This window comes from Lipotes vexillifer, unplaced genomic scaffold (assembly GCF_000442215.2).
Source record: "Lipotes vexillifer unplaced genomic scaffold, Lipotes_vexillifer_v1.1 scaffold216, whole genome shotgun sequence".
NCBI classification, from domain to species: domain Eukaryota; kingdom Metazoa; phylum Chordata; class Mammalia; order Artiodactyla; family Lipotidae; genus Lipotes; species Lipotes vexillifer.
In genome coordinates, this window is record NW_006779100.1 from 3,398,974 (window position 1) to 3,419,588 (window position 20,615).

General features: G+C 36.7%; 1 protein-coding gene across 1 annotated transcript in view; it reads right to left on the bottom strand.

Moving 5' to 3' along the window:
* Positions 1-284: 284 nt before the first annotated feature.
* The window catches only part of NUFIP2 (nuclear FMR1 interacting protein 2), a 21,673-nt gene continuing 1,342 nt past the window's right edge, over positions 285-20,615 (bottom strand). The window contains exons 2-4 of the mRNA XM_007452439.1: positions 14,825-16,549; positions 3,307-3,339; positions 285-1,529 (exon numbers count right to left, since the gene is read on the bottom strand). Coding sequence (XP_007452501.1) covers positions 1,477-1,529; positions 3,307-3,339; positions 14,825-16,549 — 1,811 coding nt within the window. The 3' untranslated portion in view covers positions 285-1,476. The remainder of the gene's footprint in view (positions 1,530-3,306; positions 3,340-14,824; positions 16,550-20,615) is intronic.

Below are 20,615 nucleotides of genomic sequence, written 5' to 3' on the forward strand. Positions count from 1 at the left end.
GCTATTTTAACCTGTATTTGACATACATGGATATACTAATTTCTATGTGTGTGTGACGCAATGCTATGTCAGGCCAGAGAACTTGTTTTTACGCCACTAACACCACCCAATCTTAACTTGGACCCTTAGTTTCTGCACACACAAAAAAATTTATTTTAGCATGCTATATACAAGCTGCAGTGCAACAGGATGGTAATGTGATGATAAGACAGGGCTAATGCTCTTCTCTGCCCAAAAGAAAATTTCCAGAATTTCACATTATTTTCTTTAAAAAACCCATTTGCTCTAGTATTAAAATATATTTATTAAGATATAATCAGAAGCTAATAAGCTCAGAAGTATAGTCTGAATGGAAACACACCTTCTATAGGCAGGGTTTATTACCTCCTCACTGGCTAAAAACATGAAGTTTCATAGTTTTCATGGGCTTTTTTCTTCCCCCTTTAGATTATTTCTGAGAAATTAAAAGAGAATTTACAGAAAGGTACAGAAGTTTCTCTTCAGATGTTTGATGAAAAACAAGAAAAACAGCACATTTAGTGTTAGTGACAGAGAGCAAGTCCGGAGCACCTACAGTTGAAAAGCAGAATATATTTTTGCTCCCACTTACAATTACATTAAAATATGGGCACAGGAGTATTTTTCCATATTAAATATCTAAAGCCAATTGTTTGTTCTGTAACTTTTCTTTAAATGACACTCATGGATTCTTCACTTATTAAAGTCCAATATGTAACCAAAGCCAAGTGAACTATGTACCACCAACTATTCCAGAACTGTAGAACTTCAATGCCCTCCCCTATTCCCACCCCACAAAAAAATAAAAGGAAAGAAAGAAAATATTTCCCCAACACCCCACAGAGGCTGCTTAACTCCTGGCAAGACATGCAAATCATATTCGCTAAAAAAATACACCCCTGCAAACTTCAAGGCATTTTATCCAGCATTCTCGCAGGGCTCATAGTACAACCAAAGATCAAGGGAGGAGTGGGGGGAAATGTTGAATCATTCTGGGTTCCCCGTGATTAGTGTATCACTTTAGTCACAGAACAAGATACAGAGATCTTTTAAGTGGATTTGCCTTTCCAGTGGGTCATTTGTTGCCCAAGTTGATGACAGCAGGAACTTTAGAACCACACTTGTTAATAAGTCCATATTCATTAATCACTTGCATTCACACTTAAAAACGAAAACTAACAAAAGAAAAAAAAACTATTCAGTACCAGAGATTAAATAACCATGTGTAGTCTCTTGAAATAAATTTGATTCCTTAAGAAGTCTAATTACTTTCAGGTGCCTTTTTTTTAAATAACTATATATATATATGTATATATATATATATTTGTATATATTATCCTGTGATTCTACTTATGGTTCCTCTGCTGCGTTGAAGATCTAGGAGCATAAAAGCCTTGTGTCCCCCATGAACGGTGGCTCTAATGCTGCAGAAAGGTTACAAATAGGCAGTCTGGTCCTTCATTGATCTGGACTATCCATGGCTTCATTGTAAGTGATTATCCTTTTGGGATCTGGAGGGAAGTTTAAAAAATAAACACATAAATAAAAACAAGGTCTGAAATCCCCAAATGCCCATGTTCAAAAAACAAATCCCAAATAACCATCATCATGTAAACTCCTTTTATGAAAACACAATTTAAAGACCATTTCCTCTTTGTATCAACACATGTGTGATCCACTTTTTCTCAATCAAATAAATCCACCTCAATGGATTCCCAGCATAAAGGTCCTCGAGCCAGTGAGGGGCCTCAACATCTACAGGTTAAGAGGGTTGAGTTCAATTAACCAGGACAATGTGCTTCTCCTGATTATAAAAGTAGCACATTTGAAAAAAGCAGACAAAGGTTAAGTCATCAATAATCCAATACTAAAGTAAACACTTAGATTTATTTTCTTTTGTTCTCAGCAAAATGAAGACAAAATTTATTTAGAAATGTGGATTGTCTATTAAGGAACTGTTCAAGAAACACCTAGCACCAAAAATTTCAGGTTAAATTAAAGCAAAACTACCAGTTCAGTCCTAATTATGACTTATTTCTTCCCTCTAATTTCCCATAGCACCACCAGACTTTATTCTCAGCAATAGCAAAAACCTGTGGATATCCTAGGTTGAAGTATAAAACAGTCAGAATGTGTCTGGGCAAAGACTCCAGTGTTATTTTAAATTCCCATTATTTATCTGTATGCCCCCCTCTTCTGGAGAGCAATGTTTTTATTACATACTATGTCTATCTACCCTATGTCTATTTTGAAGTACACATGCTTTAATAAAAATAAAACTTGTCAACCTAATAGAAAAGTATAAAGGCCTGAAAATAATATCGAAGAATTCAAGCTCACCTGAGGCTAAGAATCAATCTAACTTAGTCCAGAAACAATACCCTTTCTAGAACTCCAAGGGACATCCATTAGCAGCTTGCCAGGAAGGCAATGCTCAATTCTTAATATTTAATAACCATTTTAGAGTAAAAAACAGGTAGGTCTACTTCTGCAGGGTATATTTTCTAGTCTATGTTTTAAATGTGTGTTTGAATAAGAAGGTACACAGAAAGCAATTCAAAATAATTTAAGAGCTTGCTAGTTATTTTCAGGTCATGGCTGTGTTAGTCGAAAAAGACCTGGCCTAAGAATAAGAGAGAGGATGGAAGAAGAAGCAATGCTGGAAAATCGGGGAATCTTACTTTCTAGTCCGGATACTTTCTAGTTTATATAGTAACCCCTCTGTGCCTCAGTTTCCTAATTTGTAGTAAAAAACACGAATTTCTAATGCCTTCAAGTTCTGAAATTCTAGGACTTTCACATTCATCTGAAATTCACTTATTTTAACTAGCAAGGTGGATGGCAAGTGGGATCCAGCCCTGTAAGTGGGCTTACAGGGCTCTGAAAGCCAAAATCTATTATTAGTGACTGACTCTCCAAACCAATACTCACTTTACTTCAGGTATCCCACAACTAACATATTTTATTGTATTTGGAAAGAAAGCACTCAATAATTAAGATAAGCAATTTTCAGTTTTTTGAAAATTCCAAATTATCCAGATGTGGATTATCCAGTCCCTCTGCCCTCCTGCTACTCACATCTTGTTTACGGGAGTGAAGGAAGCTAATCTGCTATTCTGTAGCTTTCTAACCTTCTTTTCAGAGAATATACAGCCCAAATAAGGTTTTTAAAACAGCTAATATTTTTATGAACTATGAATTTCAGTTCTTAGGCTACCCTTTGTCTATCACACAAATACAGATAAAGACTGGCCATAAGGACATTTTAGGTAACCTAACCATTCTTACCTTGCTTCTGCAAATTCCAAACAGATTCCATTTCTGCAAAGAAGAAAAAAAAGGATTATTTTTATACACCAAGTTTTGTAGAGCAAAGTTTAAAGCTATCCTTTTCACTTTAAACCTAAAAAACCTAGACGGATTATTGCTGGGCTGGAGGTAGGGCTGGGTTCTATGAAACCCAGACAAAATTTTCATATTTTCCTTTAATTCTTGAGAGTGTCACTGAGATGGCCTTAAATGTTGATTACAGAAAATCAATTATTACCTGAAATCAAATTGCCAAGAGAACAATTCTGTCTGCACAAACAGTAAAGATATGCACATGCATGCTATAGATAAAATGATTTTTTTTGTAATAGCTCATTGTTATTAAAAAACACCAAGTATTTTTTGGGAACCCATCATCCTTCAACAAGGTGCTGATGTCTTTTGAATGAAGCATTCATCAAATTTAATTAAGCCTGACACTTAAAATGCCTTATTAAAATTTTACTTAACTCTGTGTTATAGGTAAGTAGTTCTCTCCTACAAACCCAACCTACTCTTCTTAACCCATAAGGTCAAAATGTCAATCCATACCTATTTATTAATAACACACAACCCTTATCTGTTCCAATTCCATTCAAATGTGATCATTTACAATGTGCCTATTTTAGTATCTTAGAATAAGGGAAGTAGGTACATGACCAAACTGTAGTGACATACAGAGAGAGGGCAAGACAAACTCTACCTGGAAGCATAAGAAAAAGCTTCACAGAAGGGATATTTGAAGTCTTGAGGAATAAGACAGTAGACGACTATTACACCACAAGAACCTAAGAACTGTTCCTTGAAAGGAGATTAATGTAAACAAAAACTACTTAGTAATAGGAATGACCTATAACTAACACTGAGAATAAGTGCTCTTCCACGGCCCTATAACTACCATTTTGAAAAGACAATAAGGTGATTTTTATTCTGTTTAACTGGACTGTCTGTAATTTTATTCTATAATTTATCAGCAACCAATTATAGTTAAGGAAAAATAAAACTGGAGCTCATTAAGATCAGATGTATCTGAACATGGGTTATAGTCAAGGTATAACATAATAGCTCCCCAGGGCTAAAAGGAAGTAAGTGTCTAGATCTAAAATTATTACTTTTTGTTTTATGTGAATGGATGGGGTCAGGGAATGGTAGAATCACATTCTCCCTGCCCCCACCCCATCAAACTCACTTCTAAAAAAACTGCTAAGATTTTTTGAAAATTTGTCAAAATTGGATGTTTGGAGTAATGGGTTAATTATTCAAAATGATCAAAGAATTATCCAGATAAAATCCCATTCAAGGTATCACAGCAATTCCATGATTAAACAAAGACTGGGAATAATGCACTGGTTGCCACTTGGTCCAAGAGCTTAGATGGACGCTATGGCCTTTAAATTGCTGAGCAGATGCCCATCTAAAGACTGGCAGGAAAATTCCCATCTCCTAGGAGGTCTAAGGAGAGAGAACCGTAACCAGTCTAATCTGGGAAAATAAAGAAGATATATCAGTTAAGGAATTCTAGTCATGGCACTCATGTATCTATTACTTCAATATAATTTCTAATCCCACTAGTTTCAGGCAATTAGGAGTAGCTGCAATAGTCATTAGAGCTGTTATCTACAAACTTCTGGATCTCAGAATGGCTTACTTTAAGAAGTCCAAAGATAAGCCTTCCCTTGGTTGACCTCACTACAGAAAAAATTAATCCGACCACCTTTCCCCCTTTTAAAGTACAGAAATCTCCCATTTTGCAACAGATAAATTCCTGAGTTCTGTATACACAGATTACTTGATGCTCATTATTTAAAGTCTGCTTAATGCAAAGATAAATCTATATTTAGTTGTATGTTGAGAAAAGAAAAGAACAATAGAACTTTTCATTGTTACAGCCCGCCTATGCTATAACATTTTCCTTTCTCTTCCCAGCCAAAAACCTCAATCTGCCGCTGCCCCACCCTGTTTTTGGCAGGGGCGGGGGGCGGCGGGGCGGGAGAAGGGCACTACATTCAAGAGTCACAGTAACAGCATACTATAGTACTTCTAAAGCAGAGTAAACATACACATTTAGAATAAAGACAAAAATAACTATTTGCAAACATCCCATTTCTTTAGTGGATTGAAGATATTTCCTTAGCTTCAACTAGGACATTCAGCTTTACATTCTACTCTAATAATTTTAAATTACTTCTGGCAAGAAAATTTTATTACCCTCAAATATGGGCTCTGGAGTAGTGAATTTGACTATGAATTCTGAGGAGGGAAAAGGGATGCTGACTTAGCTAAAAAATTAGTCATGGGCCAGCCTAGCTTCCAGCCAGGAAATCAGCATTATCTGCAGTGTTGTACTGAGAAATGAATGCAATTCCCCTTCCTGCTATTTAATATCAATTACTTCTATAACTAGTAGCAACTTGATTTCCTTGATTAGAATTTAATGTTTCCATGAAACTCCAAGTTAAGATGAAAAAGGGGAAATAAATCAAATACTGTTTGCAGGATTATATGCCATGCTTCAACCACTCTAAAAAGACTAACAAGAAGCTAGTGACAGAGAACACATGGGAAAGAAGTGAATGACATTTTGCCCTCTTTTAGGTTACAAAAGTTTGGATTCAGACGTTAAATATGAAATGAGTTTCTGTTTAACTTTATAACAAGAGAAGCTGAACAAGTATAAAGAAGCCTACAGAAGGCACCTTCAACTATACAGAATCATAACATAGCATAACATTAATCTTTTTACTTTTAACACTGCCCTCTTCTACACGCATGCACTCACACACACACGTCTAACTTCCCAGTTCTTTTAAAACAGGAATCACATCATCCAATTATGTAAACAGTTATTGAGAAACAGCCACAGGGCCAAACTTGGTAGGCAATTTTGTCACGATTCTATCATTTAAACTACCACCACCCAAATTTGAAATTTTACTGTATCAAAATTTTAAAAATTCAAATATTTAGTAATGCCACTCAAATGAAGAAAATGTAACATTCAATTTTCTAAAGCAGACTACCTTCTAGGTAGTTCCCTATCTCAAGGCTTCCTGTAGTAAATGTCCAATTACCTACAAGTTCTTAATTCCAAGTGGATTAAAAAGCACTACTTAGGGGATAGGGATATAGATGCAAAAACAGAAAGAAATGCTCTGCCTCTGTGAGCTTAGTAGAGTAGGTAGGTTAGCTTTTCTAGGTAGAAGAAGCATCAGCACAAAGCTTGATGGTATTAAACAAGGTGTGCTAATTTAAAGCAGTCAGCCAACTGGGTTCTACATACCAGCTGTTAAAGTTTTACTGGAACAGAGCCACGCCCACTGCTTTTGTGTACAAGGCTGAACCAAATAACAACAGAGACTGGCTCACAAAGCCTAAAATATTTACTATCTGGTCCTTTATAAAACAAGTTTCCTGACCCAGGCTTTAGCAGTCATAGGTAATTTAGTAAGTCACTAAGAGGAAAAGATTTAGAAAAATAACAACACTAATTCAGGGAACAAAGCTGAAAGTCACCAAGGAAAGATTTAGACAAAGAAAAATGCCTTTTTGCTATCTGGGGGAAAGACCACAAAGCATTCATAAAGAAAAGTTTGTTATTTAATTACATTGGTGAAGGGATGCTACTGAAGAAATATGAGGTTATTAACTAAATATTAGGAATGATTCCTCAAGGCAGCTGAAGAGAATGTATGAAATGACAATACAGAAAAAGAGCCCAGTAAATGTTACTGCAGAAGTAAAGAATTTAGGACAGTTGTATTAGAGATAGAAAAGAATGGAGATGTTAGAGAGGATCCATATAAACCTAACGATAAGGGTTGTATTTGTATTGTATGTTAATTCACTGAGAGGGAAGGCAAGAAAGAAAGAGCAGGTTTTGGGAAAAAAATGAATTCAGTTTACAAACCCAGAACTGGTGTGATGTTGAATTGAATATACGTGGTCTGAACTCAGCATAAAAGCAGCTGAAGAAGTCTTAAGCTTAATTCACAGCAACAGAATTAGATGAGATTATCCAGGAGTTCAAAAGCATGAAAAGGGGACTGAAGGAGCACCAACATTTGAGAAAAAGAGAATGATACCAGGAAGGTTCTATCAAACATACAGGAAGTAGGAAGAGTGGGTAGAGTTAAGGAAATGGAAACTAGAGAATTCAGGGAGGGAGTGTTCAACTACTGCAACTCTTACCCAAAGTTAAGACATTTATAACTTTCTAGTTACCTATCCCCTTTTCTCTAGCCCAGTGCCACTGCCCTGGTTCAAGCAGTGGTATCCTATGCACATTTCTGAAGTTGTCTTTTAACTGCTCTCTTATGCAGTTAACTGAGCCTCACTTTCTATTTTCTACACCATGGTTATAATTCTCTTTAAAAATATAAATCTGAAAGTGACCACACTGCTCAAAACATTTCAATGGATTCCCACTTGCCTACATGGAGACTGGTTCTGTGTATGTCTCATATAAAATTTATTTGTAGGGCGTCCTTGGTGACGCAGTGGTTAAGACTCTGCCTGCCAATGCAGGGGATGCAGGTTCAAGCCCTGGTCCGGGAAGATCCCACATGCCACGGAGCAACTAAGCCCATGTGCCACAACTACTGACCCTGTGCTTGTAGAACCCGCGAGCCACAATTACTGAAGCCTGCACCTAGAGCTGGTGCTCCGCAACAAGAGAAGCCACTGTAATGAGAAGCCCGCGCACCGCGACAAAGAGAAGCCCCTGCTCTCTGCAACTAGAGAAAGCCTGCATGCAGCAACAAAGACCCAACGCAGCCAAAAATAAGAAATGAAATAAAAAATAAATTTATTTCTAGCATTTGACACAGTGGCTGATACATTAATAAATAAATTCAATGACTAAGTTAAAGATTTAACTTGCACCATTCACCTTCCTTGAAACAAACTGAATAACTGGCAATCTTCAAACACTATTTCACTTCCACCTAAAATATTCTGACTCTCTTTCTACAAATAAATAAGCCAATGTTCACTTCTTTTTTGAATCCTGACTACCCTCATCCCCTGACCCCACCTACTCACCTTAGCGGTTTCTCTATATTCTAAATGCATTTTTCTATAGAGTAATCACACTAGTAATAAATTTCTTTCCATATGCTTCCCCATCAGACTGAGTTCCTTAATAACATGAACCCTCTCTTTTCATCTGCTTTTCACCACACACAGTGCTTGACATAGTAAATAAATATTGATTTGAACGGAATACTACTCAAAAATCAGTCAAGGAAGTAATAATATAGAAAAGTAGTTTTAGGTAGACCCATGTGAAACTGCTATTATTCAACCTGTTTTGACCTACAAAAACAGCAATCTCATATGGTTCAACCAAATAGATTAATCTTCTAATTCTAAAATCCTTCAAAGAAAAAGACTGAAGAGGGTTAAAGCTAACTAAAAGCTTAACTGTTTGCCTTTAAAATTGAAAGATACTACTGTCCCAGTTTAATAGAACATTTTAAAAAAATCATTTAAAAACATTTAAACATTTTAAGAAGCACGTAATGGCTCCCCACAAAAAAGAAAATAAATCATATATAAGGCAAAACAAGCTGATTCCCACAAATGAGAACCCCCCGATCAATTTATCAGTAATCATGCCTTCCAACCCCTTATTAAGACATTTTAGATCAATTTCTGTAAAATTCTGCAAGGGTGGTGGCATAAATTTAAATTCTGCTTTTTCTCTAGTTTAGATTTACCTGTCTTTTGATGATTTCTGGCTATCCCAACACTGTGTTTTGATATCCTGACCTCCTCCTCCTCAACCAGTCACTGTACCTACCTACCTATTCTTTTGCTTGTCAGAAATTTCTCCCCACCCTTTTCTTTTTCTTTTCATTTTGACTATACCCATAAAGAAATACTGTACATTTTCAAGTAAAGTTGATTAAGGTAGTTGTTAAGTCACCACCTTTTCAGTAGATGCTTAATGAACTCTTCAGTGTATCAATCTCAATCCTACATTCCCAATTTGGAGCGACACCAAGAGACAACAGATTTGTCTGGACAACCTCTAAATACACACAATCGAAACTTGGAGCACTTATTCTATTCCAGATTACTTTTAAAGGTTAAATATCAAATTCAAGTTGCTTAGAATGAAACTGCTACTACTATGATAGTAATAGACAATTTCTGTTTTTATAGCATGGGTGATTACTTCCCTCAGGACTTCAGCTAATGAAATCTAGGGGTTAAATTTTAGCTTCTATTAAATTCCTTACAAGTTACCTTCCAGATTAGTAGCAAATTACTGTACTCATAAAGCAGAATTAATGAGAGATCAAGTACCCAGTATGGATGTTAAAATGGAAGGTCACTGGGAAAAAAGGATCTTACAAAATTATTAAGAATTACTTGTCACATACATTCCTATATGTCCCATATTACAGAGAGGGGAAAAAAGGACTCTTCCCAAATATAGGATATTCAGCTAGGACTGAAACCAAACTCAAATCTGCAGGTACCTGTTAATAAGATTATTAGAAAGATAGCTTTGATGGCACAATTATGGAGCAAATGCAATACGGTGAAAAGGCTTATTAAGCACTGTGCTAACAGGAGAAAATTTAATATTCAGATCTTTTTGTGAACAAATATATAAACTGTATGTATAGTTCCCATCAGTTTTATGGATCAGTTTAATTAACCATAACTTGCCTCCTCAATATCCTGTTTCCCTTGGGAGATTGGGATTGACATATATACACTAATATGTATAAAATAATAGGAACCTGCTGTATAAAAAAATACGTAAAATTTTTTTTAAAATCCTGTTTCCCATTATCCTGCAGATGTGCAAATATTTATCAGTTCCCTCTTGCCCTTACCCAATCTAAAAACTCTAAAAAAATAAATGTTTGTTCATTTTTGGATAAATAATACATTCACATGACTGCAAATACAAAGGGGAAATCTCTGTTGTTTCTCAGACTATTCCAAGAGTCTGACTGATCTTTTACTTCTAGTCACCAGAAAAATGGCTTCTAATCTACCCTACAAATTGGTGCCACATTAATCTACCCGAACAGAGATCTACAAGTCAATTGTTTAATACCAACCCAGTTTTTACAGCAGTTGAGTACAATCTGGTAACACAAAACAAAGGCTGATATACTTATTCTATAAAATTAGAAAACCCAGGCTTAAAAATGATAAATGATTTGCCCAAGTACATAGGAATTAGGAATAGCATTAAAACCCCTGTCTTTTGTCAGTTTAAATTACTTCCATTCTACCAGGCTATCTCCCTGATATTCAGTGGCTCCCCCTGCCTCCAGATGGAAATTAAAAACCTCCATGATCTGGCAGCAATTTACCTTCCTTCTCTTTCATATCCCCTCACCACATCCAAAATGGATATCTTCCTACTTTACTTGTTTTCCAACTTTTCTGTTCTTTATCTTTCTATTCTCTGTATTTCCATTAAGTCAAACATCTTACCCCCATCCATCAAAATCCAGTTTAAATGCCACTGCCTCCAGGAAAACATACCCTGCATTTACTCTTCCTACCTTTACTCCATTAAGAAACTCTCTCTCCCCCAACTAAAATCTCTTATTTTTATCCTTCTTATGACATTTAAAATCCTTGCCTTAAAACTTGTTTATTGTTTTCTCCTCTACTGAAGTTCTTTAAAGGAAAAGACTCATCCTGTGAAAGCAAGTCTTCCACAACTAGGCCTATGGTAGGTACAACATTAAGAGGAAAACAAATTATTGCACAACTCCTTAGAAGTACAGAAAACTGTGACAGAAAAGAAAAAAAAAAAAAAAAAGAATTAAGCTGAGGAAAGTTCTCTATAGACCTAGAGTCCCAATCCTAGTCAGCAATTAGAACCGCCCAGTGAGTTAAAAATTTTTTTCAATCCAGGACCCAACTCGAGTGGATCAAACCACTTATGCCAATAACCTGCCACCTGTGGAGGTAATACAGAAACAAATTTTTTAAATTTCATGCAATAGCCTAGAGCTGCCTTAGGAATATTTTATACTAGACAGCTTTCATTTTGACACACCCCAACCATCAAAAATTAAATCTTAACACTATTTATCTCCCCTGCGTCTCTATGTGCTGGGTAAATTTTATCAAATCAAATTATTTAATGAATACTCCAAAATGTCAGCATTTTGAATGCTTAATATCCTTTAGTGCAGTATTAGCCAGGCAAGATAAATTAACTGGTTTAAATTAACACATTAACCACAAACTCACACCAATCAATGTTACTTCTTGGCTTCAAATGAATTTAGACCATTTCAAAACTAAAGATATCACCTCAGAAAGTTAGGATCTAGTATTCTAAGACTTTGACAACAAATCAAAGAGTTCTACTAACTAAGCATTCTGAGTAATTACTTTGAAGGTGGCAATGGTTATATGTCTTGGGTATGTGCATTAAAAGCCATCACTCTAACATACTCAAAGTATGAACGAGTAAAATGCTGATACCTGGAATTTGCTTTTAAAAACAAATTTGCTTTTAAAGAGTGTGGAGGTGGGTAGATGAAATAAGAATGACAATGTTTTCTAAATGTTCAAGCTGGATGATGGGCACATTGGGGTTCACTGTATTATTTGGATCCATTTTTAAATATACATAAATATATTTATATACTTATATATACTTAAGTTTTTCATAATCAATTAAAAAATTATCACTTTAAAGTTTTAATCCAAGTGTCACTTGAGATAAATAGGAAAAGAGGACCTACCTCTTAACTTAATTACTGGTACTGCTATGTCATGGTACAATATTCCCCCCAAAACCACAAAGATTAACAGTCTTATTTCTTAAGAAAAGTTAGTAGCATATTTATATCAAAAGCTATAAGAAAAATCCCAAGAACAAGAATTCCCATCAATTCCTTTTCTATGCCTCACTGTATCTTCATTTCACATCCCTCAACTAAACATTCAGATTTTTAAAATCTGCAGTAACTAATGTTTAAGACCACAGGTAATTAATATTTAATCTAAAAAATGTGCCATTCCTGTTGAACTGACATAATGCACCCTCCTACCTACTATTTCCAAATAAAGTCGCTGAAGGGCTTATTTTTGAAGTTAGGAAGTATGCACAGAACTTCCAATTCTAAGTCTAACTTCATTCAACTTACTCAGTAATAGGTTACTTTTGAACATTTAAAGATCATACTAAAGGATCAATAAAATAATACAAGTGCTCTTTTAAAGGATAGTCCAATAAGCCCCACTGATTATTGCCTCTTTTAGAATTTTAGAACACTTGAAAAAAGGGCAAGCCTTCGTTTAAGAAAAAGATCTTCATATCTTCAAAAGGTTGTGACCAAAACAAATTCAAATAAAAGAAAAATTAGTGACCTAATGGATTTGGTAGGAATTCAAAGAACCTGCCACTTTGGGACCTAACTGAACTGAATATTACCTGTTTGTTCTAGGGAGGAAAAAAAAAAATCAATACCAATTTCATCTCAATAATGTCCAATTACAAAACTCAAACTGATGCACTTTACTAAAGCACATCTTTCAGTTACATCAGCAAAAGTAAGTTCAACTGCATCCATGTAGGGGTATTTAGCTTATCTAAATACCATGGATTTCAAAGTTAGTTGGCCCATCTATAGGACAAGTGCATACACAGAATACCTAAGAATAAACAGGAGTTAATACTGCCATTTAAAAAGGCCTGCATTTCTCCATAATAAACATCATACATAATATCAACAACCAAGCTCCCAATGGAACAACTTGTCCCAGAATTTTTCCAGGTTGTGGGAGAACATAACACAACCAGATATCTTCTCAGGCTCACACAACCACCACCAGTATAAAATACTTTGGTAAAGATTTTCCAAGTACAGTGGTCTCTGGAGGGCAGATGGCACAGAAAATATCAATAACACCCAACTCCCCTGGCAGAATTTAACATATAATTAACCAATGTCTTAAGAAACTAAGTATTTCTTTTTTACCCTAACTTTCCTAAAAACATCCAGCTCTTGATTAACGCGTATTTACTTCCAAAGAGCAGTGCTGGAGAAAAGTGCAAACAGGTAATTTTATCTGCCAGGATTTCTACTCCTAAACTCCCAGAAGGCAATTCTACTATTTACTCCTATTTTTTAAGGGAAGAAAAATTTAAAAGGATATCTGTTTATTTTACTAAATGTCTTACAATCTGCAGCTAAAGAAAAGTATGGAGACTAGGTAATTTGCTTAGAAGTCACATAAATAGCTTTGTTATTCATCTATGAGGCAGTGATTCTTCCAGGGAGAATATGGTAATTACCTTATCCCTATTATCTGATATGCTATCTCTTCCCTGCAGTTGCAAATCATTGCCTAAATGAGCTACTGTTAAAAATGGGACTGTGCAGTGTATATTAGGCATGTGCATGCATGCATGGGGTATGGATTTCTGTTAGGGGAGGTGGGGGAGGTAGAGAAGGAAAACTGAAAACCACTGTTCTCCAAAGCACAGAGGTACTTGTAAAATCATTTGTAAACATCATTCATGAAACAAAAAACATTGTTTTAAGTGGGAGTTTGGGATTAGCATATGCAAACTGGTATATATAGAATGGATAAACAACAAGGTCCTACTGTATAGCACAGGGAACTATACTCAATATCTTGTGATAAGCCACAATGGAAAAGAATATGAAAAACAATGTATATATGTATAACTGAGTCACTTTGCTGTATAGCAGTAATTAACACAACACTGTAATTCAATTATACTTCAATAAAAAATAAATTTTAAAAAACGGCTACAAAAATACTGCAAAAACAAACCAAAAAACATTATTTTAAGGATTTAAATTAGTTATGCCAAATAGCAAATGTTTCCTTAAGACACAAATAAGCCTTATCCTAAGAAGGTTATTAACATGGACCTTGAAAGATATCTGGTTCTTTTTTAACATGGGCTTTGGGGCCGCTGACAGGTGCAGGCTCCCAAGAGCCTGGTCCATACAATGATGATTGTACCTGCCACTGTAGTTCGATTATTTTCTAGTTACCTTTTAGCACCCGTTATTCCTTCTTATAGAAGAGAAAAAAATTAGTTGACACTCCACCTTTTTGGACTCCTCCAAAACACTGCTCCTACTCATTTTAAGCAAATTAGAACAAACAAGTGAGCCCACTAATAAAGAAGCATATGATATAAAAGGCAAAGGAGAGGCAACACCTGTTCAAAGAAAAAATTTAATATTCCTTGAACAAAAGGCAGGAGGTCAATTATCCTTGTCTATATAAAAAGAAACGCTTTTAAGTTGGAAATGTGAACATTCCTTCTAAACTTTAACCATACTGTTTTCAAAGACCCTGAATTAGAGTCTGATATCAGCTGCTTATCAACATTGTTATTCTCAACTAAGCTCTGGAATTCTTAAAGAATCTCATAGTAGCTTCCAAATTTCACTCAATACAACAGGCAATAAATGTATATTAAAATGACCAGTAAGAACCTTCATATAGGAAACAAATAAGTTACCTTTAGTGTGATATACAATAGCAGCCCTCAGGTCAAAAGAACCCCAGCTATCATTCCTTTCTAGGCCTCTCTGGTATCTCTGTTCTTTGGCGGAGCCTAACAAAGTGTTCGTAGGAGACGCCAGAGGATTTTGATTTTCTATCTCATAGTCCTTTGAGAGAAACACTAAAGCACCTTGACTACTGGTGTCTGCTTTTTGCAGGTCACCTATATGACTGGGTTCCAAGGATAAGGCTCCACTCTCACTAGTAGTCCCAGATTTTAGAATGCTACCAAGAACTTGAGGACTAGTCCGTTTTTCCAGCTCATAAGCCTTGGGAAACACAGGATGCTCAGTTCCTGAGGGGATTATTTCAGCACCCTGTGAAACCAAAGTGGCAGGATATTCCCCTTGAAATGTCACCTCCATCACTTTATGATCTGATGATTTCCCAATAACAGTCTCAGGGCCAGCACTGGGCTCATTGATAAATGATAAACCCCACTGATTCTGGAAGATATCCCCCAGGTTTTGCTGATCTGTCTGAGAGGGTAGATCCACTTGTGCTGTGCTCAACAGCACAGTTTGCATATTTGAAGGGTAGATAAAAAGGCTGGACTTAATTTGTTCAACAGCTGCTGAAGTCAGACTCATGTCTTGGAGAACTGAATCAGTCCCAGAAGAGATGGGTGTTAGAGTATTAGCAGCAGTAGTTAGCAGTGGCTGACCCCCAGGAGAATACACACTTGCATCAGTCCCTGCTAAAACTGGCCCATTAGAGAAGCTGGCCGAAGTAACAGATTTCAGCGCTGACATAGGGACCTGGGATGATCGACTTGAAGATTGGGTCTGAGTTTCCCCAGTAGATGACGAAGAGGATGAAGATGAAGATGGTGACACGGAAGAGTTCTGTACAGTTTTGTTAAGGTTTTCCTTAACTTTGCTTGCATAACTTATTTTAGGAACTATTTTAGCACTGCTATTGTCCACTGGAAAAACTGGGGGTGGTTTAAATAGGGTCCACGAGTCCTCTTTAGAGGCAACAGCAGAAGTATGCTTTCCTTTGGGCCGATCATCAAACTTTTTGCTGCTCACACCAGGCTTAATATCAGAGCTTTTCCTCAGCATATCACCCACAGCAGGTTTTCCTCGACTTGTTCCTCCAGGCCCAGTTTCATACTTCCAAATGGGCTTTGAACCATCTACTCGATTTCCCTTTTGTTCACTGTAGTCAGGCTTGAAAGTTTCAAGTCCCTGTTTTAAGGTTGGGACATTGGTCTCTTGTTGCATTATTTTGTCCTGCACTAAATTAAGGTTTTCACAACCCTTGGCACTATTGCGCCTAGCTTTCCTTTTTTTAGGAGTGGTATATCCGCTCTCAGATCCACTACCATCATTATCTGCTCCTTTGCCCAGATAACCATTAGCAATATAGCCAGAATTATTTGTTACAACACCATTTGGAATTGCTACGGTATCAGTCTTGTCTACAGATTGGTTCTCTCCAGATTTATTTTCATAAGACTTCCCATTCTTTTTGTCCATACTGTTTTTCTGAATGAAATTCCTGGTTTTAATTCCTGCTTTCCCAAAGGTGCTGGACTTTACAGTCTGCTTCAGATTAGTGTCTACAACTTGTTGGTTGCCATTGAGGACCCTGGAAATAGGGTTGGTGGCTTCATCAGAACCCAGGTTCTTTAAAGATATTTCTCTTTCTCCAGCATTACCATTTAGTTCACCATAGCCTAGGAAAAAAAAGGTTAAAAAAATTACAATATGTACATAACACTTAACAACTATTCATTTACAACGTACTAGACACTATGACTTCAGCTTTATGTTATTATTTCATAACTCTATGAGAAAACACTTGTTAGTCCCATTTCACAGATTAGGAAGTTTACTAAGCAAGAGACAGAACTGACCTGGTATCAAACCAGAGTCTAAGGTCAGAAAGAAGATGACATCTTAAGCATAGTATCTCTCACCTAACAGGATCAACCTTCCCACCATTCTCACAAGGCTGTTATAAAATTTCCTTTATAGGGACTTCCCTGGTGGTCCAGGGGTTAAGACTCCATGCTCCCAATGCAAGGGGCCCAGGTTCAATCCCTGGTGGGGGAACTAAGATCGCATACCGTAACTAAACCCTGTGCGCTGCAACGAAGGCCCAGTGCAGCCTAAATAAATAAATAAACAATTTAAATATAAACAAATAAGTAAATAAAATTTTTTTACAATTAAGAACAGAGCTACCTTCTGGGCAAAATCAAGTTATACTGATACAGTAAATCTAAGTTATTACAACAAAATTAAAGATTCCACTTCTATGAAACCATAAATGGCTGGTGGTCACCATAAGCAGTTCCTATTGCATTCTGTGAAACAAAAATCTAACACTTGTGAACTTTTTCAAAAGTGGTCTTGGGCTTCCCTGGCAGCGCAGTGGTTGAGAGTCCGCCTGCCGATGCAGGGGACACGGGTTCGTGCCCTGGTCCGGGAAGATCCCACATGCCATGGAGCGGCTAGGCCCGTGAGCCATGGCCGCTGAGCCTGCGCACCCAGAGCCTGTGCTCCTTAACAGGAGAGGCCACAACAGTGAGAGGCCCATGTACCGCAAAAAAAAAAAAAAAAAAAAAAAAGTGGTCTTAAATTCATTGACACTTCCCAGACATTAAATCATACTACTACTGTATGAAACCCAAGCACCTATGTACTAACTCTTATAAGATATATTTTCTTCATTTTATATTTGGGTAAACAGACTCTCAGAGAAATTAAGGGACTTAAGTGGAAGAACTGGAAAGCTGAACTCCAGTCTGTCTGGAACATGGTTTCCCATCACTATGTCATACTGCCTAACCAAATGATTCAGTAAGATACTAACAAAACTACAACGAAAGGTATCTAATTTGAATAAGTGTTATGGTATTCAAGTTTAATTTAAGAACTTCAGTCACCAGAATCAGCTTATTACTATAGGTGATTCAGCCGGGTCAACAACTTTTCTCACTTCCTTACTAGTAAAATAGCGTCACAACTTATGTACCTTACTGTGAAATGTTTCCTAAAGCATCTTGAGGTCAAGTCATTAGAAACAGATACATGATCCAAGAGAAGGATGGATACAGACACACACTCATTTAAGGGAGCTTTTCAGGAGGTGGGAGGGGAAATCCAATAGTATTTAGTATTCCTAGTATTTAGTATTCCAACAGGAATAAATAATAAATAATTTGTCACTTTCATTCATTCTCTTGGGCCTTTAGCCTGTCAAGGCTAAAAGGCACATGAGCTTGTATATTCTTGTTTTGAGATTTGTTTTAATTTCCAATATGGTAAATATCAATAGACATAATCCACATCAAAAGCTCTTTGTATACTTTAAGAGCATAAGGGACACTAAGATTTTTTCTAAGGCCTGAGAACCATTGTTTTAAAAGAACTTGATGTGAAACAGAACACACTGAGAAGATTCACAACACTGTTTACTATAATTTTAAGTCACTCCACATCAGAGAAATGAGTAAATTATGTAAACTTTCAGGAAATAACTTAAGAAAACATACTTAAGGCATAATCATTCTTGAGATATAGTGGCACAGAACTTGTTTCATGAGAGAATATATTTTGTAGAAGTTCTTAACTTCTGTAAAGGTACATTTTATTTTTTGGCTGGCTAAAAAAGCTATGATAGCCAATCAAATCAAACTTTTGGTGGAAAAATTCTATGAAACAGCAGAGATCACTGCTTAGGATGTTTTCTAAAAGGTTCTTATTTTTCTCCAGAAAAGCAGAAATTTCGACAGAGACTCTCAACATTTTTTAACAGATATAAGTTTACCGGTGCACAACTCTAGACCAATGAGAACTATATATACCATTTAACATTCTAACAGGCTAAAACAAAAGCTTGTACCCTTGGGCCAATTAGTCATAACTTTTCAGATCTCAAACATAAGCAGTCTTAAGCACAAAAATAAATAAATAAATAATCCAAAGTCCAAACTAGTTGGACCAAAGCCAAGACTTTAACTAAATTTTTTCCTATTTAGTGGCTCTGATATCAGAAACCACCAACTTAAAAACCACCCAGAAGCCACTATACTTCCGCCCCCCAAGTTTTAACGACAAAAAATATTTCTCATTTAACCATATAAAAATTTTCCCATGGTAACTTTGTTGATTGCAAAAAGTCTGCCGGAGAGACATTTTCTTTTAAAAATTTAGGTACTGAAAGAAAATGTAAACATTATAGAATTACTGAGAGAAATCAAAAGTCTCCAAGTGCTTTTATTATTTAGGGTTGCCATGCTAAAGCATCTAACCCTACTTCAAAAGGACTCAGCAAAACTGGAGTCCTGATAAATCTAGCTTTTGGATTAGTATCTGAAATTACCAAATGAATTTGCATTTGTCCCTCTCTTGCTCCCTCTTCTGGATAAAGAAAAAATGTTACTCTTTACAGGTTTATGGGTAATGGGTCATAAAAGCCCACCTCGACACGTTACAGACACATTTCAAAAATCCTCACAAGTTTTCTTAATAAATTAGCACTATGCATGCTGAAGCAAGAGTGGTGCGACCAGGCCACACAAGAAAAGCTGCTCACCCCAAATTGTTTACATTCTCTGAGAACTGCTAAACCCAGTTTCCCCTATTTATTCCCTTTCAGGATAAGACAAACTATTATAACTTGAAGGATGCCACCTTGAATGGTTCAGGGGCTGCCCCCATAAGTAGAGAGGAGTCCTGCAGGAGTATATTAATACCTGACAGACAAAACTGAATTTTCCAATCTGAACTGTAATACTGCCTTATAGTCCAAGTAACCATAGTAAGATTTTTTTCACCTGAAGTTGAAAAAAACCTAACGTTAAAAAGATCTAGTATTATATAGTTTCTAACAGTTTTTAAACTGTTCCAAATCCTTAGGATTAAATACTCAACAAATTTAATGTTCATTTCTACTGCACACCATCAGTCCCTACCACCCCCCCAAAATGGAAAATCAGACATTCCAATTTCAGTCTTCAAGTACTATTAAATCTGCAATAGAAAAGCAGTTTTTCTCCAGCTCTCAGTAACTGCTTATATCAAATTTGATACGCAGGATTTAACATTCATTCTCCTACCGTTTCAATTTATAAAGAACCATTATCTTTTTTAATCTGCGTGGTTATAAACTTTTAAGTTCATTTCTTTTCAAATGTTTTCTAAAATGACTTTTGCCCTCAATTTAACATTTGTTAAAAAGAAGAGTTTGGGGATCCATATCGGTTTTAAAATCGGAAAACACCTTTCCTTTCTAACATGGAAAAAGAGTCTCCTCCCAGGCAAGATGGTAGTGCACCAACCTCATGGATGAGCCACCTCGGTTCACCCTTAAAGGCAAGAAAAAGGGGTCAAAAAAACGTCGCCCTCTCTACCATTCAATCAAACATTTTTCTAATCTCTCTCCTCAAAACCTCTGCCCAAGCCCGGAAAATACATGTTGGGGTGGTTGGAGAGAGACAGAACAAGCTTTTTTTTTGTAAAAATGAACTGCTAGAAGGAAAGGGCCCAAGTGAAAGCCTGAGAGGCGGAGTCGTGAGCGAACCTGGCAGGAGACAAGGTTCCTGTGGCAGAGAAACTCGTGACCGGGGAGCCTGGTTCCCGCTGGGTACCCCACCCGGTCTTCAGGCACCGCCTCTACCCAAAATGTATCCCTCCCGCCCCCCCGCCCAAGCCCTCCTGCCCCAGGAGCGCCCGCGGTCGCCGCCCGCGGCCTCCTTCTCCCTCGGCCCCGCTTCGAGGCCGGCTCCCCGCCCC